At 43.6% G+C, this 23,441-nt stretch overlaps 1 protein-coding gene across 1 annotated transcript in view; it reads right to left on the bottom strand.

Annotated features, from left to right (window-relative positions):
- gfra4a (GDNF family receptor alpha 4a) overlaps positions 1-23,441 on the bottom strand; it is a 163,094-nt gene that overhangs the window by 86,713 nt on the left and 52,940 nt on the right. Inside the window, exons 2-3 of the mRNA XM_041183680.1 lie at positions 6,497-6,597; positions 4,168-4,495 (exon numbers count right to left, since the gene is read on the bottom strand). Coding sequence (XP_041039614.1) covers positions 4,168-4,495; positions 6,497-6,597 — 429 coding nt within the window. The remainder of the gene's footprint in view (positions 1-4,167; positions 4,496-6,496; positions 6,598-23,441) is intronic.

Genomic DNA, 23,441 nt, shown 5'->3' with positions numbered 1-23,441 from the left:
CCGTTGGAAGAGTCCCCAAGCAGGCTGTCATTTGGCAGAAGGTCTCATCAAGAGAACTTTCAAACATGTACCAATATTTAACTTGACAGGTGGTGAGAAGTGCCTTTGCTGTCAGATCCTGAGTCTCAATGCCATCGTAAAGTGGCTGTGATGGGGAATAGACTGTCGCCCAACAGTGTGCTTTGCAAAACAAGCCTGGAATGGGATGCAGGGTTTTTAGTCAAGGTTCATCTTGAGCAGATCCCTTGTGCAAGACTCTGCTCCATGGGCTGTTCCCAGGGATTCACACCAAGACAAACCTGCTGTTGGAGGTCCATCAACTCAGTGAAAGGTGCTCTTTATTCTGTCTGAAACTTGTTGGTCTTGCAGTACAAGGAGCTGTCCACAACCGAGTGTTGCAAACTAGCGCACTGCAAGATCCAGGGTTATCTACAGAGGGGTGCACTAAAGCTCAGAACCACTGCAGAGGTTCAATTGGAAAAGGCCACAGTCTAAGGCCCTCATTCCAGCCCTCATGGGCTGGAACCCATATAAACTATATGCACCAGAGAAGGTTTGACATAAAATTACTTGTTACATTTACATTTTAAGTGTAGTGAATGACATACACAGTCTTGAAAAAAAATTGAACTGTATGGCACTTTACGTAATGTCAAATTTGAACAGTATGTAATGTACTTTTACAAATTTATAAATGAAGTATATGTTTGAAAGAAAAACAATCTGCCACAGGTAGATTGTGAGGATGAGGTCTAGCCGGTTTTTCCCTCTTGTTGTTACTTTCATCAGCTGCCGCAAACCCAATCGAGCAGATACTGTCCTTCAGGACTTAGCCAGCTCTGTCAGCTGTAGTGCTCCCACTATTGAAGACCCCACTCCAAGTGCATTGCTACCCTCAGCGCTTCCTTCAAGTTGTATTCAATATGGAGGAGTCCTGATTCATCAGCTGAGCGGGTGGGTGGGGGTGGGGGGGCGGAGCTGCTGCGGGTGGCAGGCACCAGTGCGGTAAGTGCTGATCACCGGAAGGTTATCTTCTCCATGTTTGACCTGATGCCATGAGGCTTCATGGGGTCCGGAGTCGATGTTGAGGACTCCCAGGGCAATTCCCTCCCGACTGTGTACCACTGTGCCGCCACCTCTACTGGATCTGTGCTGCCTGTGGAACAGGACAGAGCCAGAGATGGTAATGTTGGTGTCTGGGACATGATCTGTTAGGTATGATTCCATGAGTATGACTATGTCAGGCTGTTGCTTGATTAGTCTGTGGGAACGTTCTCCTAATTTTGGTGCAACCCCCCCAGATATTAGTGAGGAAGACCTTGCAGGGTCAACAGGGATGGGTATGCCATTATTATTTCCGGTGCTTAACGTTGATGCCAAATGGTGCGCAATGACTTTTCTGACACAATTTGATACAACTGACCATCTTGCTGGGCCATTTCAGAGAGACATTTCTGTGGGTCTGGAGTCACATGTCGGTCAAACCAACTAAGGACAGCAGGCTGCCTTCCCTAATGGGCATTAGTGAACCGGATAGGTTTTTTTGACAATCTAGTGTTTCGTGGTCACAATTACTGAGACTGAGCTTTTTATCCTATATTTATTAATTAACAGTTGTTTGGCAGTGCAGAACTTGAATATTGCTGAAAAGATAGGCATGTTGCCGAAGCTTTTCATCATGTACTCATCAGGACAAACACAAGAATGCCAGATTTCAAACGATCACAACAATTTATAGTACAGGAGAAAAGGGTGCAGATTGGTTGGCAAGTCAACTCCATTGGCTGAGGCATTGCCATGGAGAAAGCAGCAGGGAACTATAAGTTCCCCAAGCCTCTGGGTAATTCAAAAGAGATGCAAAGCTTGAACATTATAAGAGCAACATACAGATACATTGAACGGGTCCCTGAGTAAGACTGTATGTCACTTCTAGCAAGCATAAACCAGCCACATTATGAGCTCAACTGACTATCTTAAATTGGTTGCTAGTGTACCTAGTCGCGCACTCACGATTGTTCAGCAAGTGTTGCCACCCTGCGGAATCACATCTAACAGAATTGCACCGGCTGTATGTCCAAACGATTGGCTGATTGAATCAAACAAGACATTGCTTTGGCTGTTCATAATAGGCAGAGTACAGGCCATAATGAACCGACCAGCGCTTGCAAAACCCAAAACAAGACGTCTGCTGCTCGATGTGATTCTGCGATTGGGCAGCACCTGTTGAACAATCCTGAATGTGCTAATAGCTACACTAACAACCAGTTTAAGATCATCAGTTGAAGTCAGCATGGCTCATTTATGCTTGCTAGATGTGACATACATTCATACACAGGGACCCATTCTCTGCAAACAAAAGGAACATGTTCAAGCCTTGTGCCTTTTTTGAATTACCCAGAGGTTTGAGGAGTCTATAATTCTCCAGTGTTTGCTCCATGGATATTCCTCGGCCAATCAGAGTCAACTTACCAATCAATCAGCACCCCTTTTCTCCTGTAGTATAAGTTACTCCAATCGTTTGAAATTTAGCATTCTTGCATTTGTCCTGATGAGTACAAGATGAAAAGCTTTGGCAAAACACCTCCCTTCTCTCAGCAATTTATTAATTAATTGAATTGAGATTCCACTAGTTGCCACCATGAGACTTGAACCCATGTGCCTGGCACATTAGTACAGGCTTTTAATTACTTGTCCAGCAGCAGTTCCACTATGCTATCATTCCCTTTGAGCACAAAGCTGAAATATCTTCAACAAACAAAGAAAAGACCTTAAATTAAAATATGCAGCAGGCATGATTAATGTTTCAAATACAAAACCCACCTCAATGTCTTACACCCCTAACATTAACCTTTCTTTACAGATGCTGACTGAGCTGCCCTGTATTTTCAGCATTTTCTGTTTTTATTTTAGATTTTCAGAGTTGCAAAAAGTTTTAAAAACTTGAACTGAAATTGTGGCGTTGTTTCTTTCCCCCTCATTCTATGCGTCTCTACGCTGCGTGTAGCGTTGCCAACTCTGGTCGGATAGATTTCTGGTGGTTCCATCACGAGACCTCCCACCTTTAACTGGCCTGCCCCGTGCTCCTGCCATGGGGTGCCCAACACATCCACCCTCATCCACATCACCGACTAATTAGAAAGCGATTAGACTCTTTATGACCTGATTGGATGAATTTTGACTGTTGGTCAACCTTTTTCGCATTGTCTACATTCTTCAAACTTAGAAACAAAAATGTTTAAAGAAAATGAAAAGATAAAATCAATTTTCTAAATGCCCCTATGGTTTTCCCCCTTGGTTTGCTTGCATCAATGTCCTGGAAATTAATCTCCATTAACAGAATAAAAGCCAAATACTGCGGATGCTGGAAATTTGAAATAAAAACAGAAAATGCTGGAAAAAACTCTGCAGGTCTATCAGCATCTGTCGAGAGAAAACAGAGTTAATGTTTCGAGTCCGTATGACTCTTCTTCAGAGCTGGAGCTTCAGAGCTCTGAAGAAGTCATGCAGACTTGAACCATTAGCTCTGTTTCTCTCTCCACAGATGTTGCCAGACCTGCTGAGTTTCTCCATTAACAGAATGTTGGCAAACCTCACCAGGGGACAGCTTAAGAGCTTACTCCCAGGCCTTTACCCGTGAGGGGCTTCATTTTCTGTTTACATCTTGCCTTCCTAATTTTTTTGATCAAGAAGCCTTTGCATACACTTTTTCCGTCTCCCTCTGATGGCATGACAGAGCTGGGAAACTCACAGTGTTTGAATAAACACTCCAATTGGTGTCGTAATAACCAGTCGCGTTTATTTCCAGATCCTCTGGACCATTCCACCCATGAATAACAGAAGAGAACAGCTTAGATTGTGAGTGATTGCTACAATGTGCTTCCTCCCTCAGGGCATAGTCTAGTGTCCAGTTAACAATATTTAAGAGAAATCTCCACTGACTACAATTAAACTTGACTGGAACTACAGGAACCCCAGAAAAATGCAAAATGCAGTGAATGGAGGATAGTTGCATCACATACATTATGTATGGAAAGTCAATCCCAGTCACTTACAGCAGTGTGGGTCTCCAGGTGTGATTGGCGGAGGAATTACCTGTCCGTTTCTGTTCTGGCCAGGACTTGGAGTGTCACTGTGCACAGCCAAGAAAGAAAGGTTGGAAGGACTAACCTTGCGTCATGCTCTGATGCAGGCTCCAGTAGATCCCCAGGCAGTTTTTCTCTTTCTTCATGCCTCGCTTGCACTTGCAGTTGTGCAGGGGGCTGGACAGAAGTGACATGACCGCACTCATGCACTGGTTCTTGGCTCCAGGCCCGAGCGGAGCGGCACTGCTGCCTGCCATGCATTGGCGGAACGTCCTGTACTTGGGGCTACATTTAGGGTCATTGATGCAGGTCTCGCTGGCTTGCAAACAGTCGTTGTGGGCCCCTTCCACATTCGACAGTCCATCTACCAAGGGAGGAAAGGAACAAAAAAAGTCCACATCACTGAAATGTCTCTAGTTACTGATCAAATCTTGGAAAGATTTTCGTGGAATATATTATTTTATGCCAGATTCTAACATTGAAATGCTAAATGGGTCTAATTACAAAGGGCCATCACAGGTATGATGGGCTGCGCTACATCCTTTTGCGCTAAGACTGTGATTCTACATAGCAATTTCATATCAAGCTTCCATTGATCAATCAGCATTCTTATACCACTTTTGGCAAACGAAAAATGTCTCAAAGAGGGGAGATGAGGAGAGCATTATTTAACAGGGCAACTTGTGATGTGGAGTCTCCCTGAAAGTGTGCTGGAAACAGATTCAAAATTAACTTTCAAAATGGAACTGGATATTCAACAGTGAAGAGTAATGCAACCTAGGCTGCACCTCCCTCGCTCGGAATCCACACAGATGCACTTTTTAATAGTCATTATGGTGACCAGATATGGGAATGCTGGCTGTTCATATTTTTTTTTGTCTCCTGACTCAGGGACATGTGTCCTTCTCACTGCCCTGAAAAGAATTTATTGCATTTTATTTCACAGACGTGGATAAGTTGGTGGAGTGGGCAGATAGGTGGCAGATGAAGTTCAATGCAGAGAAATGTGAGATGGTTAATTTTGATCAGAAGAACATGGAGAGACGATATAAAATAAGAGGTCCAGCTCTAAAGGGTATGCAGGAGCAGAGGGACCTGGGTCTATAAGTGCATAAGTCAGTAAAGGCAGCAGGACAGGTGGAGAGAGCAGTTAATAAAGCATACAGTATCCTGGGCTTTATTATTAGGGGCGTAGAGTACAAGAGCAAGGAGGTTAATGCTGAACTTGTATAGGAAGCTAGTTGGACCTCAGCTGGAGTATTGTGTACAATTCTGGGTGCCACAGTTTAGGAAGGATGTGAACGCTTTGGAGAGAGCGCAGAAGAGGTTTACAAAAATGGTTCCAGGGATGAGAAACTTGAGTTACAAAGATAGATTGGAGAAGTTGGGACTGTTCTCCTTGGAGAGGAGAAGGCTAAGAGGAGAATTGATAGAGGTGTTCAAAATCATGAGGGGATTGGACAGGGTAGATAGGGGGAAACTGTTCCCACTTATAAAAGGATCGAGATTGGGAGATTTAAAGTGATTTGCAAAAGACGCAAATGTGATGTAAGAAACAACTTTTTCACACAATGAGTTGTTTGGGTCTGGAATACACTGCCTGGAAGTGTGATGGAGGCAGGTTCAATCGAGGCATTCAAGAGGGCATTAGATGATTATTTAAATAGAAACAATGTGCAGGGTTACAGAGAAAAGGCAGCAAAATGGCACTGAGTCTCAGAGAGCTGGTGTGGACACGATGGGCCGAATGGCCCCCTTCTGCCCTGTACCAATTCTGTGATTCTGTGATAGATTAGGAACAGGAGTAGGCCATTCAGCCCTTCATGCCTGCTCCACTAATTCAATTAAAAGTATAGCTTGTCTGTAGCATTTTGGAAGGGAGGGGGATGTGCCTGCGTTTCTTCAATGACTTACTCACATATGAAAATCATTGGCATGTTAGTCAGGGTGCATCTCAGCAGATGGAGATGAAGATGGGGTGAGGATTGGAGAGTAGGGGCAAGTGGGGAGATGAGGATGAAGAATAACAAAACATACAGGTAAAGGGGTAGAATGGAGGGTGCTGAGCAGGAGCTGGGCAAACGACCAAAGCAAGAGAAACGAAGATAATGTTTTGTGAAATAATTCCTAAAAATAGAGAGATAGGGAATTGTTTTTACTTAAACCACCAATCCAAGGCATAATGCCCTGCTCTCAGTGTGACCTAACTTTTACATTAGGAGTTTGTTTGCTCTATCCACACTATATTGCACGAGAGATGTAATGGATTGTCCAAAAGAAAGTATTACAAATACTCTTTGCTGTTATGGGATTTTCCATACACAGAGAAAGCTGCTTCCATTAATCCTGATCTTTCTCAAGATCCCACAAGCTATTTGTTCCAGTCAAACTGATGTTTGATGACTAAAACCCACCAGAGTTGAGGAAACAACGCTGCCTCGACCTTCCAGCGCCATCATTGTGTTTTGACTGCGAATAGAATAAAGCACATCATCTGCCACCTGGTCTCCTGTGCCTGGGATTAGACAGATCCCTCAGAACATAAAGTGACATCTTGCAGAAACCGTAGATGGTTTAATTTCTCGCTTCCTTCAAATGTCACAACTGCCTGAGTGCAAAACCACCTGGCAAAACATTTCAATCGGCTTAAAACCATTTGGTAGAGCTACCCAGATGGTCTAATGGATAAATGCATGATGTGCTGTGCTAATAAGCTGTACAGGAATGTTGCAGCTTGCATCGTGTTTTTAGCTGGATTACCTCAGCTGGAGCAGAGTAGGGAGGGATTGCAATTGACTCCCTGGGCTGGAGTGGGGGGAGCGGAGAAGGAAAACTGAGCCAGGGCTCCTTTTCCTGGATTGCTAGCCAATGACAGATGCTGCTAAGCACTTATTCTTTATTCTGCGCTGTTCCCACAGCCAAACAGCTCAACAACATTTACAACCTAGGCGCACATGTAGCTTGGAGATCTCCCTGCTCCTGTGGAACTCTCCCAGGTAAGCGTCAGCACTTTGAGAAGGAAAGAAAACTGGTGGAAGATGGGGAATGGAAACAAAACAAATATAAGGGAATGCTACAACCTCCAGCACTGCCTCACGAGCTGTTGGATCTCGGGCTCCCCATTCTTTTCCTGAGGCAGCGATTGAACGGGACTGGAGTATGGGTTTGGGATAGTGGCTTGGGTTTTCATGCTTGCTTTTGCTGTCAATGAAGGTTTGATGAATGGCTTCAGTAGCTGCTGGTACAGTATCAAAGGGCCCCTACGAATCCAGTCAGGAGAAACTCCTGCTTATTGGTCCCACTGTAGTATACAGTGGTATACAGTTGATTGGCATCTTTAATTGCTTTTCATGTCTGTCCACCAACCTTCAGTGACTTGTGTAAATGGACACCACCATTTCTTTGCTGCTTGGCAGTTCCTCGTCTCTCACTAGTCAAAAATACCTCATTCACAGTGCACCATGGTCTAGCAAGTCTCCAAAACTCTTCCACCTGGAACCTATGTTGTAAGCTCCCCTCACAAGCCCCTTTTATGTTCTTCCCTTATGCCTCCAGCCGCTCATATTACTGGGTTCCGCAAGCACTTGTCCTCCCTCTTGCACCAGCTACAATTAGTTTAGGGCACGGTACTTTGGAAGAGATGTCCAGGTCATAAAAAAGGCATGGGAAAATATTCATCAAAACAATACGGAAGGATAAAGGGCTACAGCTGTGAGGAAACGCTTGAAAAGTTTGGGCGCATTTCAAAGAAAGTTAAGTTACGAGGTGTTTTAATAATTAAATTGAATAGAGGAACAGGAATGGATCATTCAGCTCCTCGAGCCTGTGATGCCATTTGATCAAATAATGCTTAATCTGTGCCTGCACGCACTCCATTTACCCGCCTTTGCTCCATATCTCCTGATATTACTTGATACTGAAAATGTTGACCTCAGTTGTAAAGTTCTTCCTGTTCAAATCCCTCCGTGCCTCCAACTGACCAATCGTCCACAGCCTTTTCGGAGGCTTCCACCACTTTTTATTTGACAAAGTGCTTCTCTTCCTGATTTCACACCAAAATGGCCCAGCTCTAATTTTAAGATTATGCCCTCTTGTGGTGAAAACCCACAACAGAGAAGATAGTTCGCAGTATGTTCCATGTTGTATCCTTTCAACATTTGCTTATCTCTCAACAATTACTATTGTAAATTGTCGTCAACATTTCTCATACGATTTTGCTATGTCAACCGTCACAATTTACTTGCATGCTCTGGCCTCTAAATGGTTCAATGAATTGTATTTTTAGCTTAACTTCATTGCCCCTCGTTTGCTAGTTATATAATGAGGAAAGCTTTGCCACAATCTACATGTCACATACCAAACACAACACACTGTCTAATGCAAATTCCTGCATCATATTTAATACCGGACTCAGGGCCGGATTTTACCGTGAGCTTCGGGACCCCCAACATCTGAACCAGAAGGAGGTCCTGAACCCTCATGTGCCGGCAGCCAGATTGACAGAGGTGGCCTCCTAACTCCCCGTCTCCACGCTCAAGGCTCAATTAAGGATCTCGGTGGACTCCCAATGCTGCTGATCCAATCAGCAGCTCTGAATTCTCTGTAAGCCCACCAGGCGAGGCAGGTTGGGGGCTGGGCAGGTACCTCAAAATGGAGGCACTCTGTGAGGTGTGCATCCAAATTAAAATTTCTAGGGGGTGAAGACATTAGGCCCCTTGGTGTGGAAGGGGAAGCCCTCCGAGGGAATCATTTTGGCTGTGGCTGCAGCCTTTCCTGCCCCTTCTTTGGGTCATGGAGCCTTAGTGAACTCCAGCCTGCCACAGGGACGCCACTTCCAGAATGGCTAGCCCTTCCCTTACTGACAAGCCCATAAAATCACACCTAATTGGGTACCTCCCTCTGTGCAGCCGATCATAGTCCCTGTCTGCCCTGGGAAAGTTCCTCCGCAGCAGGAATGGGGAGACATCCCAACTCGACTCTCCCTATTTTACCAGCCCCCCCTTCTCCACCACCCCCAATGCCACTTATGCTCTTCTGAGGCCCACCATCATGAGACCAGGAATATTCAGCCCAGAATATCTGCTGCTTCCCAAATGACCTCCCTACCAACAAAGGCAGGGTTCTGATCTGAAGTCCAAACCTATAATTGTACCTAGCACTAATTTCAAGGATGCCTAGAAAGTAGGGGCCTTTTGTGTTGCAAAATGCCTTTAAGTATAGGGGCATGACATCACTAAAAAGGAAGCGTGTCATGCAATCCAGTTTAGTTTCAATTTTGCTTTTAAGCAGAGCACACACACAGACAGCTCTGCTGCTGATGTCTCCAAGCTTTATGCCTCTGTATAAATGTCCTCATGTGCCTAGTCTCAATAAATGAGCCCACAATGTCTTTACCCAATCCTTTATGAGTGATTGGTGATTTTATATCATTATAAAAACACAAAATTAGGCCCATTTGGGAGTAAGCATTATTCAAGCAAGAAATAATCTGAACGGGGTAGCCATTATCCTGCAGGGCCCAAGCCATTTGTTCACCTTGCAAACTTAACTGCAAAATAAAGCTTATCAAAGCTATCTAGTGGGTTAATAGCTACCCCGTTCAGATGCCTTTTTTGAGTTAAACAAAAGAGTTTATAGTTTATAGAGTTTATAGAGGACTATAGTTCCTTGCTACATTCTTCATGGCAACACCTGGACCAATCAGAGTCAACTTGCCAACCATTCAGCAGCACCCTTTTCTCATGCAGTGTGAACTGTTGCTCCCTTTGAAATTTGGTTTTCTAGCGTCTGTCCTGATGAGCACAAGACAAAAAGCATCAACAGCATGTCTCTTTTTTCAGTAATGCTATCAACGTCACGTTGTAATTTTATATTTCCATCTACAATGCTTACAATACTGCCTATCAGTGTGTCATTGGTAAAATTTGGATATTTGGCTTTCGATCCCATCATCGAATTCATAAGGGAGTACAGTGAAAATCTGAGGTCCCAACATAGATCCTTGTGGGACACTATTGGGATCATCCTGCCAATTACAGTACATGCCCTTTAACCTTACTCTGTCTCCTCCCACGCATCCAATTACCTAATCAGGTCAATAATTTGCCTTTAATGCAAAGCAATTTTTTTTATTCATTTATGGGATGTGAGCATTGCTGGCTAGGCCAGCATTTATTGCCCATTCATAATATTTTTTTTATTCATTCACAGGATGTGGGCTTCCTGGCTCGGGCAGTATTTATTGCCCATCCCTAGTTGCCCTTGAGAAGGTGGTGGTGAGCTGCCTTCTTGAACCGCTGTAATCTATGTGGTGTAGGTATACCCACAGTGCTGTTAGGAAGAGAGTTCAAGGATTTTGACCCAGCGACAGTGAAGGAACAGCGATATATTTCCAAGTCAGGATCGTGAGTTACCTGGTGGGGAACTTCCAGGTGGTGGTGTTCCCATGTATCTGTTGTCCTTGTCCTTCCAGATGGCAGTAGTCGTGGGTTTGGAAGGTGCTGCCTAAGGAGCTTGGCACTTGTGTGGCGCGAATGGTGCTTCTTACTTGTGAGCCCAAGCCTGGATATTGTCCAGGTCTTGCTGCATTTGGACAGGGACTGCTTCAGTATCTGAAGAGAGGCGAATGGTACTGAACATTATGCAATCATCAGTGAACATCCCCACTTCTGACCTTATGATGGAAGGAAGGTCATTGATGAAGCAGCTGAAGATAGCTGGGCCAAGGACACTACCCTGAGGAACTCCTGCAGTGATATCCTGGAGCTGAGATGATTGACCTCCAACAACCACAACCATCTTCCTTTGTGCTAGGTATGACTCCAACCAGTGAAGGATTTTCTCCCTGATTCCCACTGACTCCAGTTTTGTTAGGGCTCCTTGATGTTACACTCAGACAAATGCTGCCTTGATGTCAAGGGCAGTCACTCTCACCTCACCTCACCTCAGGAGTTCAGCTTTTTTGTACATTTTTGAACCAAGGCTGTAATGAGGTCAGGAGTTGAGTGACCCTGGCGGAACCCAAACTGAGCATCAGTGAACAGGTGATTGCTAAGCATGTGCTGCTTGATAGCTGTTGATGACATCACATTACTGCTGATCGAGAGCAGCCTGATGGGGTGGTAGTTGGCTGGGTTGGATTAGTCCTGCTTTTTGTGTACAGGATATTCCTGGGCAATTTTCCACATTGCTCGGTATATGCTCACTAGCAAGGATGATTGTCTTCCATGAGTCTGAAGATGCGCTGATGAGGCCATAAATAAATGTATATTTTTATACTCTCTCCAGTCCATCACTGACTCTAGTCTCAGGTCATGATTCTCTACATAATACTGTGGGCAGTACTGTTTCCTGCTACCACATTAACCCTTGCTATGTCAGATACCTTTATATTATAATACCCAGTACCCTGGTCAATATTTATCCTTCAATCAACATCACAAGAAATAGCAAGTTATCTGGTCATTATCACATTTCTGTTTATGGGATCTTGCTATGTGGAAATTGGCTGCCACCCTTCCAACATTACAAAAGTGACTACACTTCAACAATGAACTTCATTTGCTGCAAAGCGCTTTGGTATGATCTGAGGATGCGAAAGACGGTATATAAGTGCAGGTCTTTCTTTCTTTATCCCTCTCCTTAACTGTCAAGATAATCGGCAAATGAAAGGCATCTCAAGTTAATGTAACTGTACTTTGGAGCACCAGTTGTCATGTTGCATATATGTATATCACCAGTTCATTAGCAAGAGGAGTTTTGTATTATCCTGCACACGTGGTGCATCAGATTTCCAAAAGGCGCTTGGTGCACTGCAGGAAGTTTCAGGGTAGAGTGACAAGGAGCACTTTGGGAGTCAGGGTGTTAAATTATCAGGTTACGGAATGGAGATTGTTTTGATTGCAGTTTTAAAAAAGAACAGATTGGGAGGAAATGTGATCCAGGTTTGAAAGGATGAAAGATGATGGCTGATGTCGAATGCAAACTTGGATGTAAATCATCTGTTCTGTTACACTATGGAGGAGTGAAGATCCCATTTAAAAAAAGAATGAGCTGACTGTGTTAGCACCATTATTATTCATTAGTACAGCGTCATAGGATCTGAGCTGTACCAATAAACTGCTAATGCTGCAGTAACAATGTGTTGGGCATTGAATCATCCGTCATTAAAGGTCGATGTTGCTGCTTCTTCCTTTTCAGCCCTCTCCTACTAATGAAAACACTTCAGGTGCCCTCGCAGATTTAAGTATCTCTCACCATATGCCACAATGTGTTTATATCTAAATTGCTTAGCAATTGGTACTCACACACCATCGCTGCTTGACCCCAGCCTGACCCCTTAGTTTATTTTGTTTCAATTAAATATCTACGTGGCCTGGGCAATTGGTGCATGAAATTTAATATGGAGAAAAATTAGCTAAAGGTTTAAGAGCATTGGCAAAAAAGGGGAGATGAGGAGAATATTTTTACAAGCAGTGTCTGGTTACAATCTGGAACACACTGGAATGGTGTTGGAAGCAGATTCAATAGAAACTGTCACAAGGGAATATCAAAAGACAGGGCAATGAGGAAAAAAGCAGATCTGTGGGATTAATTAGACAACTCTTTCAAAAAGCTGGCACAGGTCAATGGGCCGGGTGGCCTCTTTCTGTTTTGTATGATTCCTATGATTCTGATTGCAGGGTACTGCCTATTGGAAGAAAGACTGGGTAACATGTGCATTGTAGAGCTGGTGTCAAGATTGCTAAGGATGAAACTGAAAAAGACCAAGAAATCGATGAAAGTAAAATCAGTCTTGGGCTGAGGCAGGAAATGGAAGGTAGCAAATCTTCAGCCCATTTTACATCCAATTTTATTTTTTATTGAAGTCAATAAAGGATTTGAATTTATACAGCACCTTCCAATAACTTTTGGTCATCCCAAAGTGCTTCATAGCCAGATAAGTACTTTTGAAGTCTAGTCGCTGTTATAATGTAGAAAACATAAAATGAAACAAGAAAATCAAGCAGGGTGTAAAACAAGCACCTGATTCACGATCGCCCATTTTGCATTATTACCAACACGTTCAAATTACAAAGGAACAATCAATAATGAAAATAGAATGTTGAACTATATATCCCAAGCAGTAGACTACCAGTCAGCAGTCATACTCAGACTGTACAGTGTGCTAGACAGATCCCACACTGATATCTATGTCCGCCTCTGGTTACCAAGACACAAGTGAGATATTTGAGCACTGGAGATGGTGCATAGATCTCTGGTTTGCAATTTCCACTGGAGACAGTGCATGGATCTCTGGTTTGTAATCTCTACTGGAGACAGTGCATGGATTTCTGGTTTCTAACCTGCACTGAAGACAATGAAATCAATGAATCAAGCAATGAGCCAGTAGGTTGAAGCATCTTATGTAATGGACACCAAGTCTACCTGATGCAGCTCAGAGTAGGAATTTCTTCAGATCTGTATCCTTTCTGCTGCTGTGATTGCGCTAGAATTGCGATGGAACACTTGTTTATACATGAAGGCACAGCAGGGGTAGCTTCAAGGAAATCCTGGACCATGCGGTTTTACTGGGAAGGAGATTTTTTTTCTTTATTCTTTCATGGGATGTGGGTGTCACTGGCAAAGCCAGCATTTGCTGTCCATCCCCAATTGGCCATGAACTAAACATTCCAGAGGGAAGTTAAGAGTCGACCTCATTGCTGTGGGTCTGGAGTCATATAGAACCATAGAACCATAGAAACATTACAGCACAGAAGAAGGCCATTCAGCCTATCTTGTCCATGCCAGCCCGAGGACACCCCAGGTGCCCTTTCTAATCCCACCTCCCTGCACCCGGCCCATAGCCCTGCAGCTTACAGCACTTTAGGTGCAGATCCAGGTACTTTTTAAAAGAGTTTAGAGTTTCAGCCTCTACCACCAACCTGGGCAGTGAATTCCAGACACCCACTACCCTCTGTGTAAAAAAAGTTCTTCCTCATGTCTCCCCTACACCTTCTGCCACTTATCTTGAATCTATAAAAACAAAAAACTGCGGATGCTGAAAATCCAAAACAAAAACAGAATTACCTGGAAAAACACAGCAGGTCTGGCAGCATCGGCAGAGAAGAAAAGAATTGATGTTTCGAGTCCTCATGACCCTTCAACAGATCCAGTTCTGTTGAAGGGTCATGAGGACTCGAAACGTCAACTCTTTTCTTCTCCGCCGATGCTGCCAGACCTGCTGAGTTTTTCCAGGTAATTCTGTTTTTATCTTGAATCTATGTCCATTGTTTCTAGAATTCTCCACCAAGGGAAACAATTTTATCCTGCCCACTCTACTATTCCCCTCATAATTTTGTACACCTTGATCAAGTCACCTCTCAACCTTCTTTGTTCGAAGGAAAATAACCCCAACCTATCCAATCTCTCCTCATAGCTACACTTTTCTTGTAAACCTCCTCTGCACTCTCTCCAGAACTATTATGTCCTTCCTGTAATGTGGTGACCAGAACTGCACACAATACTCCAGTTGTGGCCTCACCAGTGTTTTATACAATTCCAACATGATATGCTTACTTTTATATTCTATACCTCTGCTAATGAAGGAGAGCATTCCATATACCTTCTTTGCAACCTTGTCTACTTGAACTGCTGCCTTCAGGGACCTGTGTACTTGTACGCCAAGATCTCTCACTTCATCTACCCCTCTTAGTATATTCCCATTTATTTTGTATTCCCTGTAACTGTTTGACCTCCCTAAATGTATGACCTCACACTTCACTATGTTAAAATCCATCTGCCACTTTACCGCCCACTCCACCAACCCATCTATATCGTTTTGGAGTTTATAGCTATCCTCTACACTATCCAATACTTGGCCAATCTTTGTGTCATCTGCAAATTTCCCAATCGTGCCCCCAACGTTCACGTCCAAATCATTAATATATAACACAAACAGCAAGGGTCTCAACACCGAGCCCTGTGGAACACCACTTGAGACAACTTTTTGGGGGTCTGTAGTATACTCCCGGTAGTGTGACTGCCCCTTTTTTATTTCTAAGCTCAATCCATAGAGCCTCGTTTGTTGACCCATTTAGTATATCGGCCCTTCTCACAACTGGAATTGATTCTTTAACCATTCGTGCTACTCCCCCTCCTTTTTTATCTCCTACTCTATCGTGTCTGAAGACTATAACCAGGGATATTAAGCCACCAGTTTTATCCCTCCTTTAGCCAGGTCTCCGTTATAGCAATGACATTCTGCTGTCATGTGTCTACCTGTGCCCTTAACTCATCTACTTTGTTTGTAATACTCCTTACATTGAAGTATAAACAGTTCAACCCCGTCAATTTCCCTTGCTGGACACTTTGTAAACTTTGCTTCTCCTGTAACTCCATGTCCATCACAATGTCCCTAGCTAATGTTCTACCTCCATTTTTCTGATCTGAATCTGACCTATCTGAACCTACACCTGGGATCCCATCCCCTGCCACACTAATTTAAATACTCCCCAACAGAACTAGCAAAAGCCCCTGCAAGGACACTGGTCCCAGCTCTGCCTGGGTGCAGCCCGTCTGGTTTGTACAGGTCCCACATGCCCCAGAACTGGTCCCAGTGCCTCAAAAATCTGAATCCCTCCCGGCTACACCATCTCTCCAGCCACGTGTTCATTTGGTCCATCCTCTTATTCCTGCTCTCCCTAGCACGTGGAACTGGGAGTAATCCTGAGATTACTACATTTGAGGCCGTGCATTTTAATTTATCTCCTAACTTCCTGTACTGAGCTTGCAGGTCCTCATCCATTATTTTACCTATGTCTTTGGTACCAATGTGTACCATGACCACTTGCTGTTTACCTTCCCTCCTCAGAATGTCCTGCAGCCGCTCCGTGACATCCTGGATCTTGGCACCAGGATCCTTGATTCACGTTTGCAGCCACAGAAGCGTCTGTCTGTGCCCCTAACTATTGAATCCCCTATCACTATAGCCCTGCCACTTGTTTTCCTCCCACCCCTCTGAGCAGCAGAGCCACCCGCAGTGCCGTGAACTTGGCTGTTGCTGCTTTCCCCTGAAAGGCCAGCCCCTCCCAACAGTATCCAAAGCGGTATATCTGTTAGAGAAGGGGATGACCACAGGGGTGTCTTGCACTACCTTCCTGAGTCTTTTACTGTTCCTGATAGTCACCCATTCCCTTTCTGCCTGTGTAATCTTCACCTGTGGTGTGACCACCTTGCTAAACATGCTAACCACGACTTGCTCAGCATCGTGGATGCTCCACAATTAGTCCACCCGCAGCTCCAGCTCCAAAGTCCCGTTAGCTAGAAGCTGCATTTGGACACACCTTCCACACACATGGTCACCAGGGGCGCTGGAAGCGTCATTTCCCAAACCCACCAGGAGGAGCATATCAAGGGGCTGAGTTCTCCTGCCTCTCAATTAAAAAATACGCTAGCTTGGGGCCTTATTTATGTTAGCTAGGAACCTTGTTTCTTGACTAATTATACTTGTAGAGTACTACTCTCTACTTTTATTTTTTAGCTCCTACCTCAGTATTAAGCAATGAATTACTTTAATAGATTGAAAAAAAACTCACCAGGATTTACTCACCAATCAGCTGCTTTTTTTAAAAATCCACTTTCAGAAGAGTGTACCTCGCAGGTCTGGTGCACTCCTGAAGGTACTGCCTCTCCCTCTCTTTTTTTTGGGTTTGAGGAGTAGGGGGGGGATGGAAACAGTACAGCAATGTAATGTTTGGGGCAATTCTGTTCTGTGACAGTTGGCCTTCCTCCTGTAGGCCAGATGGGGTAAGGATGGCAGTTTTCCTTCCCTAAAGGACATTAGTGAACCAGACAATCGATGATAGTTTTATAGTCACCAATCCTTAGACTAGCTTTATTTCCCAGATTTATGAATTGAATTTAAATTCCATCAGCTGCCACAGTGGGATTTGAACCCATGTCCTTAGAGAATTAGCCTGGACCCCTTGATTACTAGCTTGGTGACATTACCACAATGCCACAATTCCACCATCTGCCCCCCACTAGAATACTGTAAAGCAGATGCTAGCTAGTCAGCAGCTCATTTATATCTCCCCCAATTCCACAGGCTAATAGAAATAAAAATGGCAAAAGATACAAAAGGGGCTAGCTCGGTGTCTCCCATTTTTGCACTATCCCATAATACCAATGTTGCACCCAATCTCTTTTGCTGGTGCATCGACATCTAATTTTAACTCAGTCAGGAGTTTTGCACTAGCTGACAGATTGTGTTTACTCAGTGGTCCCATGGCAGTGTTAGCGATGAGTGACTGCGTTCCAAGAATCAACTTTATGGTGAGGGTTAGTGTGGGTGATTAAAAAGTGATTGTGTCAAAAATTAACTGTTGTTTCGCTATTTCAAGGATAATTACTAATTACTGTAAACAAGTAATATGCACTCATTTGTTTAAATGTTAAGAAGCATATCTGTTGGCTTAATGCCAGATTCCATTTGAGCAAATCTTCCTTGGACTACGGAAGATAAGGAGGTCACATGGTGCTGGGTGGGAATGGTAGCATAGTAGTTATGTTACTAAACTAGTAATCAAGTAGATTGGGTCTAATGATCCAATAACATGAGTTTATACCATGATGGTTGCTGGGAAGTTAATTTCAGTTAATTAAATAAACCTAAAATAAAAAGCTAGTCTCAGTAATGTTACTTTCTTCTTCTCTCTGCCATGAATGTACCAATCATACACAAGGGTTGATGAAACAATAATGTGGTTTCTTTAAGATAGGACTATATACAGATAGTATTCACCAGAAGGCTAATTATAATACCTCTTATCTCTACTACTGCTGCATGTAGACTGACTACAAGTCATGGGACTGATATGTCACATCTTGTTGAGGTGGTAATGATTGACAGTGCATGCACACCATATCACAACATCCCATTTTTTTCTAACTAGAGGTTTACTCTTTAAGGAATCAAACTATTTACATGAAAGCAAAATAAAATAACATTGTGTCTGAATGTACTTTAGTTCAGAGCAATGAATTTACACATCCCTGAACTGTATCGGCAGTTTGCTTATCTGTCCAGTTTTAGTTATGGTGATCTTTGTGGAAGGTTGCTGCACATTTTCAGAATGCAGGTGAGGGGTGCTTTGGTTGTGTTGCATCTTGGACCATGTTCTGTTCTCAGTAGGATTATTTGGTGTTCTGATGGTGGTCCGGTTCTGATTTGGCATCTGTTTCGTCACACTGTCGCACCATTTGTTGTTTGTACTTGATACGATCTTAGTTCTAGGCATATGCTGACAATTTCTGCTGGATTCCAGGTGCCATCAGTTGGGTGTTGTATTTGTTCTTTCTGCTTGATGTTCAGGTTAAGTAATTTGACACCTGCAGGCTGGTTGTGGGCATCTTTCATCTTCCCTTGTTTTTTGAGTAATGCATCACATACTCCTGGGAGTAACGACGAGTAAAGACAGGGTAATATTGTCTGCATCTGGTTGCTGAATAGCAATTCCTCAGTATGACATTTGCAAATTCAGAATGGGTATACCTACTCGATTCAAAGAATGTACAGTAGGCTGATGACCTGTTTTGCAGAGTTAGGTGATCTTCTCCCAGTTTAAGCACAGGGTTTTCAATAGTACTCCTTGTGGTCTCTGGTCCTCGTCATTGACGATACCATGGCTGGTGACCAAGGACGGGACCTTGCACAGCGGTAGGCCTGTGATCACTAGACCTGAGGTGTCCGCAATATGAAATTTCTGGGATTACAAGGGTGAGTTTTCGGAGTGAAAATTGAGTGTAATGGATCCAAGGAATGAAATCTTTGAGCCGTTGTACATGGTGAGTTTGGCAGTGGTTGGTTGAATCATCGCTTGTCCAGTCTGAGTATATACCGTATTTACCTGTATAAAAGACTAATTTTTGGGACCAGATATTTAGGCAAAAAGGAGTTGACTTTTACATGAGTACTACTTTTGGTGGGTTGAAATCCATACCGAGAACTGCCGAATGACCGATAACAACACTGTCCCAGTGGTTGCTGACCATGGTTCTGAACACCCTGGCAATCTATTTCTGCTAGTTTAAATCAGAAAAGAGCACTTGTGACAAAAACTCACTGGACTGTTCCCACCAACCTCACTCCCTAAAGTAGCACAAGATATATGAAAAACTAAGGTCGAGCATTACTTGGGTATATACGGTACATTTTAATATATCTGCATCTCTATCCAGTTTTGCATATGGATTATGTTGACTCTGCATCTGTGGGCATATAATCTGTACAGTGACAAAGCCTTCTGTAGGTACCACTGTACCAATACATTCTTTTACGCTCACCATGCTGAATGTCTGCTCACTGCATGCGCCCATGGTCTGGTCATCCTCATTATCTAATCGTCCAGCTTGGCTAGACATTTCATGGATATTGTCTTGATGTTGTTTAGTACGTGCTGTTGGTTGGTTGGAATGCTGTACCTGTCTGGCTTTTGGATGTGGCATTGGCGCTTCCAGTGTCCTCTGGTGCCACATGCCTTGTATACAGTGTTAAAAGCTGGGCATTTTCTTAGTATATGTAAGAGGCGGCACCACCTGCATTGCTTACTAGGTTTGCCTGCATTGGCTATCATGTCAATGGTGGACGAATTATGCACAACCTGTAGATTATGCCTACCCATTAGTATGGCTTCATACTTGTGTCTGCTTTGTAGCAGTGCTGGGTTGGTCCAAGATGGCTTATAGGGAAGCTTCCATTGAGATAGATGTTATCATGAGCTCAATTATTCTGTCAGCTAGCTCTGCTGCCATGGAGTTGCAATCACACCCCTTGTATCTGCATGCTTTTTTAAAATTCATTCATGGGAAGTGAGCATTGCTGGCTGGGCCAGAATATATTGCCCATCCCCTAATTGCCCTTGAGAAGGTGGTGGTGAGCTGACTTCTTGAACCGCTGCAGTCCATGTGATGTAGGTTCACCCACAGTGCCGTTAGGGAGGGAGTCCCTGGATATTGCCCCAGCGACAGCAAAAGGACGGCGATATATTTCCAAGTCAGGATGGTGACTCATTGTTGTTTTAGATAAAAATGTGGTGGAGGTAGTTGATGTTAAGGCATTGGATGGGGTGCCAACCAAGTGAGCTGCTTTGTCCCGGATGGTGTCAAGCTTCTTCAGTGTTGTTGGAGCTGCACTCATCATGATCTATTTCTCATACCTACCTCCTCCACTCCATCTCTAGCCCAGAGTTGCAGAGTTTCTTTAGTAAATTGGCTCCTTAGGATGGAGATGGGCTGTAAAAGCCAGGAAAATATAACATTCTGACCCCAGTTTGCAATGTGCTTGCTGGTCTCAAGCAGCATTCTAAAAATGTGCCCAGCATCTCTGGACTAGAGATGGAGTGGAGGAGAGGGTATTAGAAAAAAGCCATGACATGTGCAGCTCCAACACTCAAGAAGCTTGACCCATCCAGGACAAAGCAATCCGCTTGATTGGCACTCCATCCTCAATCATTCACTCCCCACACCACTGACGCACAGCAGCAGCAGTGTGTACCATCTACAAGATGCACTGCAGAAACTCACCAAGCCTCCTTAGACTGCACCTTCCAAACCCACGACCACTACCATCTTGAAGGACAAGAGCAGCAGATGCATGGGAACACCGCCATCTGGAAATTCCCCTCCAAGCCCCGTAATGCCCCAGCAACACTCGTCATGGCTTTTTCCTAATACCCACCTCCTTCACTCCATCTCTAGCCCAGAGATGCTGGGCACATTTGTAGAATGCTGCTTGAGACCAGCAAGCACATTGCAAACTGGGGACAGAAGGTTGAATTTTCCTGGCTTTTACAGCCCACCTCCATCCTAAGGAGCCAATTTACTAAAGAAACTCTGCAACTCTGGGCTAGAGATGGAATGGAGGAGGTAGGTATGAGAAATAGATGAGTGCAGCTCCAACAACACTGAAGGAACTTGACACCATCCGGAACAAAGCAGCCCATTTGGTTGGCACCCCATCCAGTACCTTAACATCCACTACCCCCACCACATTTTTATCTAAAACAACAAAGACCAACATTATTATAGCATCTTTAATGTAGAAAAACACCTGAAAGTGATTCACAGTGTTAATTATATTGTAATTGAGTATTTACTTGCATTCTCTAGTGGTGGATGTTAACTGGGGTTCACCTGTGCCCCTATATATAGGAGTAGGCTGAAACTGTAGCTGTTGGGTTAGGAGGTGCATGTTTGTAATGAGCGTTTCTGTAAATAAAAGCTTATAGAATGGATAAATACGTACTAGGCTCTAGTTGTATTCTTCACTGCTTGGAAATCTGGAGTAGAACACAAGATTGTTTTCAGACAAAAAATTGACATTTGACTCAACAAAGGAGACACTGAGCCATGTGATCAGAAGCATGAGCAAAGCGGTAGGTCATAAGGAGGGTCTTACAGGAGGACACGGAGATTAAATCGAGCAATTCCAAAGAAGCTTTGCCTGTACAGCTGAACGCATGTCTGCCAATGGTGGAGTGAATGAAATGGGGATGGGTATGGGTGTACATACACCACATGGACTGCAGCGGTTCAAGAAGCCGGCTCACCACCACCTTCTCAAGGGCAATTAGGATGGGTAATAAATGCTGGCCGAGCCAGCTCCCACATCCCATGAACGAATAATGAGTGGAGGGACACAGAGATCTCGGTGGGTTGCAGGCCAGGAGCAGGTTACAGAGATTGGGAGGCCACTGAGAGAATTGAACTTGAGAAAGAAGTGTTTAAAATCAGGGCGTTGGTGGAATGCCAGTCAATGTAATCTTAGGATATTGTAAAAAGATCCAGAAGCAATTGGAGTTAAATTTTCAACATAATTCACTGGTTGTGTCCATCATTTTATGATGCCTAAGACTCCTGCATTGAAGTAATGATACCATTGGTACAGATACGCCACTTTGTACAACAGTGATCAAAAGGGATAGTAAAATACCCCAAAGCATTACAGAACAGTGAGTTAGTTTGACTATGAAGTACAAACGTGATGGAATTAATTTTTTTCTTTTAATAAAAAATGAAACATCTAGAAATTATAGACTGAACTATCTGTCAAATTCAGATCCAGAATTAGAAATAATTTCTTCAGCCACAAATAAATGACAGTGTATGCTCGTTTCATCTATCAGCAGTTTGCAGACCGTTAACACTTTGAGTCCTCAAAGACCTTCAGATCTTTTGAAAAGATTATATTCCTTTTATGTCACAAATCATTCTGCAGCAACGAATTGGCTGTGATATTATGTTATATTGACTGCTGGGGAAAAAGAAAATTGCAGCACCGTTTAACATTTCTTTAAAGGAGCAGGGCCCAGCATCAGCTTGGCTGTGACACCTTGTGCTGTTGAATAGCTAGCTGGTATATAGCTTTGTGGCTCACGTACATGAAGAATTGCCATGTGGAGGTGCTAGAGGATGGCTGATACATCTACAACTGTATCCCAGACACCCTTAAGAGAGATGAGATGATGGAGGAAAGGGAGAAAACTCTGGAAAGAAGGGGGATAAGACAATACTACACAGATTAAAAGGAGGAACCAGACAGCCAAACGGAAAGGGGCACAATGATCTGACAGGTAATGCAATGATATGCACAGTATTTCAAATATGGGATCATAGAATAGAATCTTACAGCACAGTCTAGCATAGATGGATGCAATGGGTTGAATGGCCTCCTTCTGTGCCATAAGTAGCTCTTAATGACTTTTGAGAAGGATGCCATTGACCCATCACACCTGTGCTGGTTCTTTGAAAGCTATCTAATTTAGTCCCATACCCTATCTTTTTCCCCATTTTCCCTCTTCAAGTACATGTGCTATCACCTTATGAAAGTTCCTATAGATTCTGGTTCCTCCAGCCTTTCAGGTATCGCATTCCAGATCATAATAGCCCTCTTTAAGTGGATTTTATTCCTTGCTTCCATATAGCTGTCTTACCAATTATTTTAAAGCTATAACTGCTGTAGCTCTGAGTTTAATTTAATTCCACATTATTGCCCATCTAGTATCCTGCCTAACTAGCTGGGCATATGGGTTCATATCCTGAGTTTTATAAATAGAGACATAGAGTAAAAGCGAGGTGAACTTCTATGAAACACTGGTTTGGCTTCAACTGGAGTACTGCATCCAATTCAGGCCACCACACTTTTGGAAGAATGTGAAGATATCAGAGAGAGTGCAGAAAATATTTAGAAGAATGGCTCCAGGGGATGAGGAACTTCAGTTACAAGGATAGATTGGAGAAGTTAGGACAGTTTTCCTTAGAGAAGCCAAGGTTGAGAGGGGATTTGATAGAGGTGTTCAGGATCATGAATGGTCTAGACAG

This window comes from Carcharodon carcharias, chromosome 1 (assembly GCF_017639515.1).
Source record: "Carcharodon carcharias isolate sCarCar2 chromosome 1, sCarCar2.pri, whole genome shotgun sequence".
In the NCBI taxonomy this organism is placed as follows: Eukaryota; Metazoa; Chordata; class Chondrichthyes; order Lamniformes; family Lamnidae; genus Carcharodon; species Carcharodon carcharias.
Note: the sequence above shows the minus strand (reverse complement) of the source record. Positions and strands in the feature narration are given on the sequence as shown.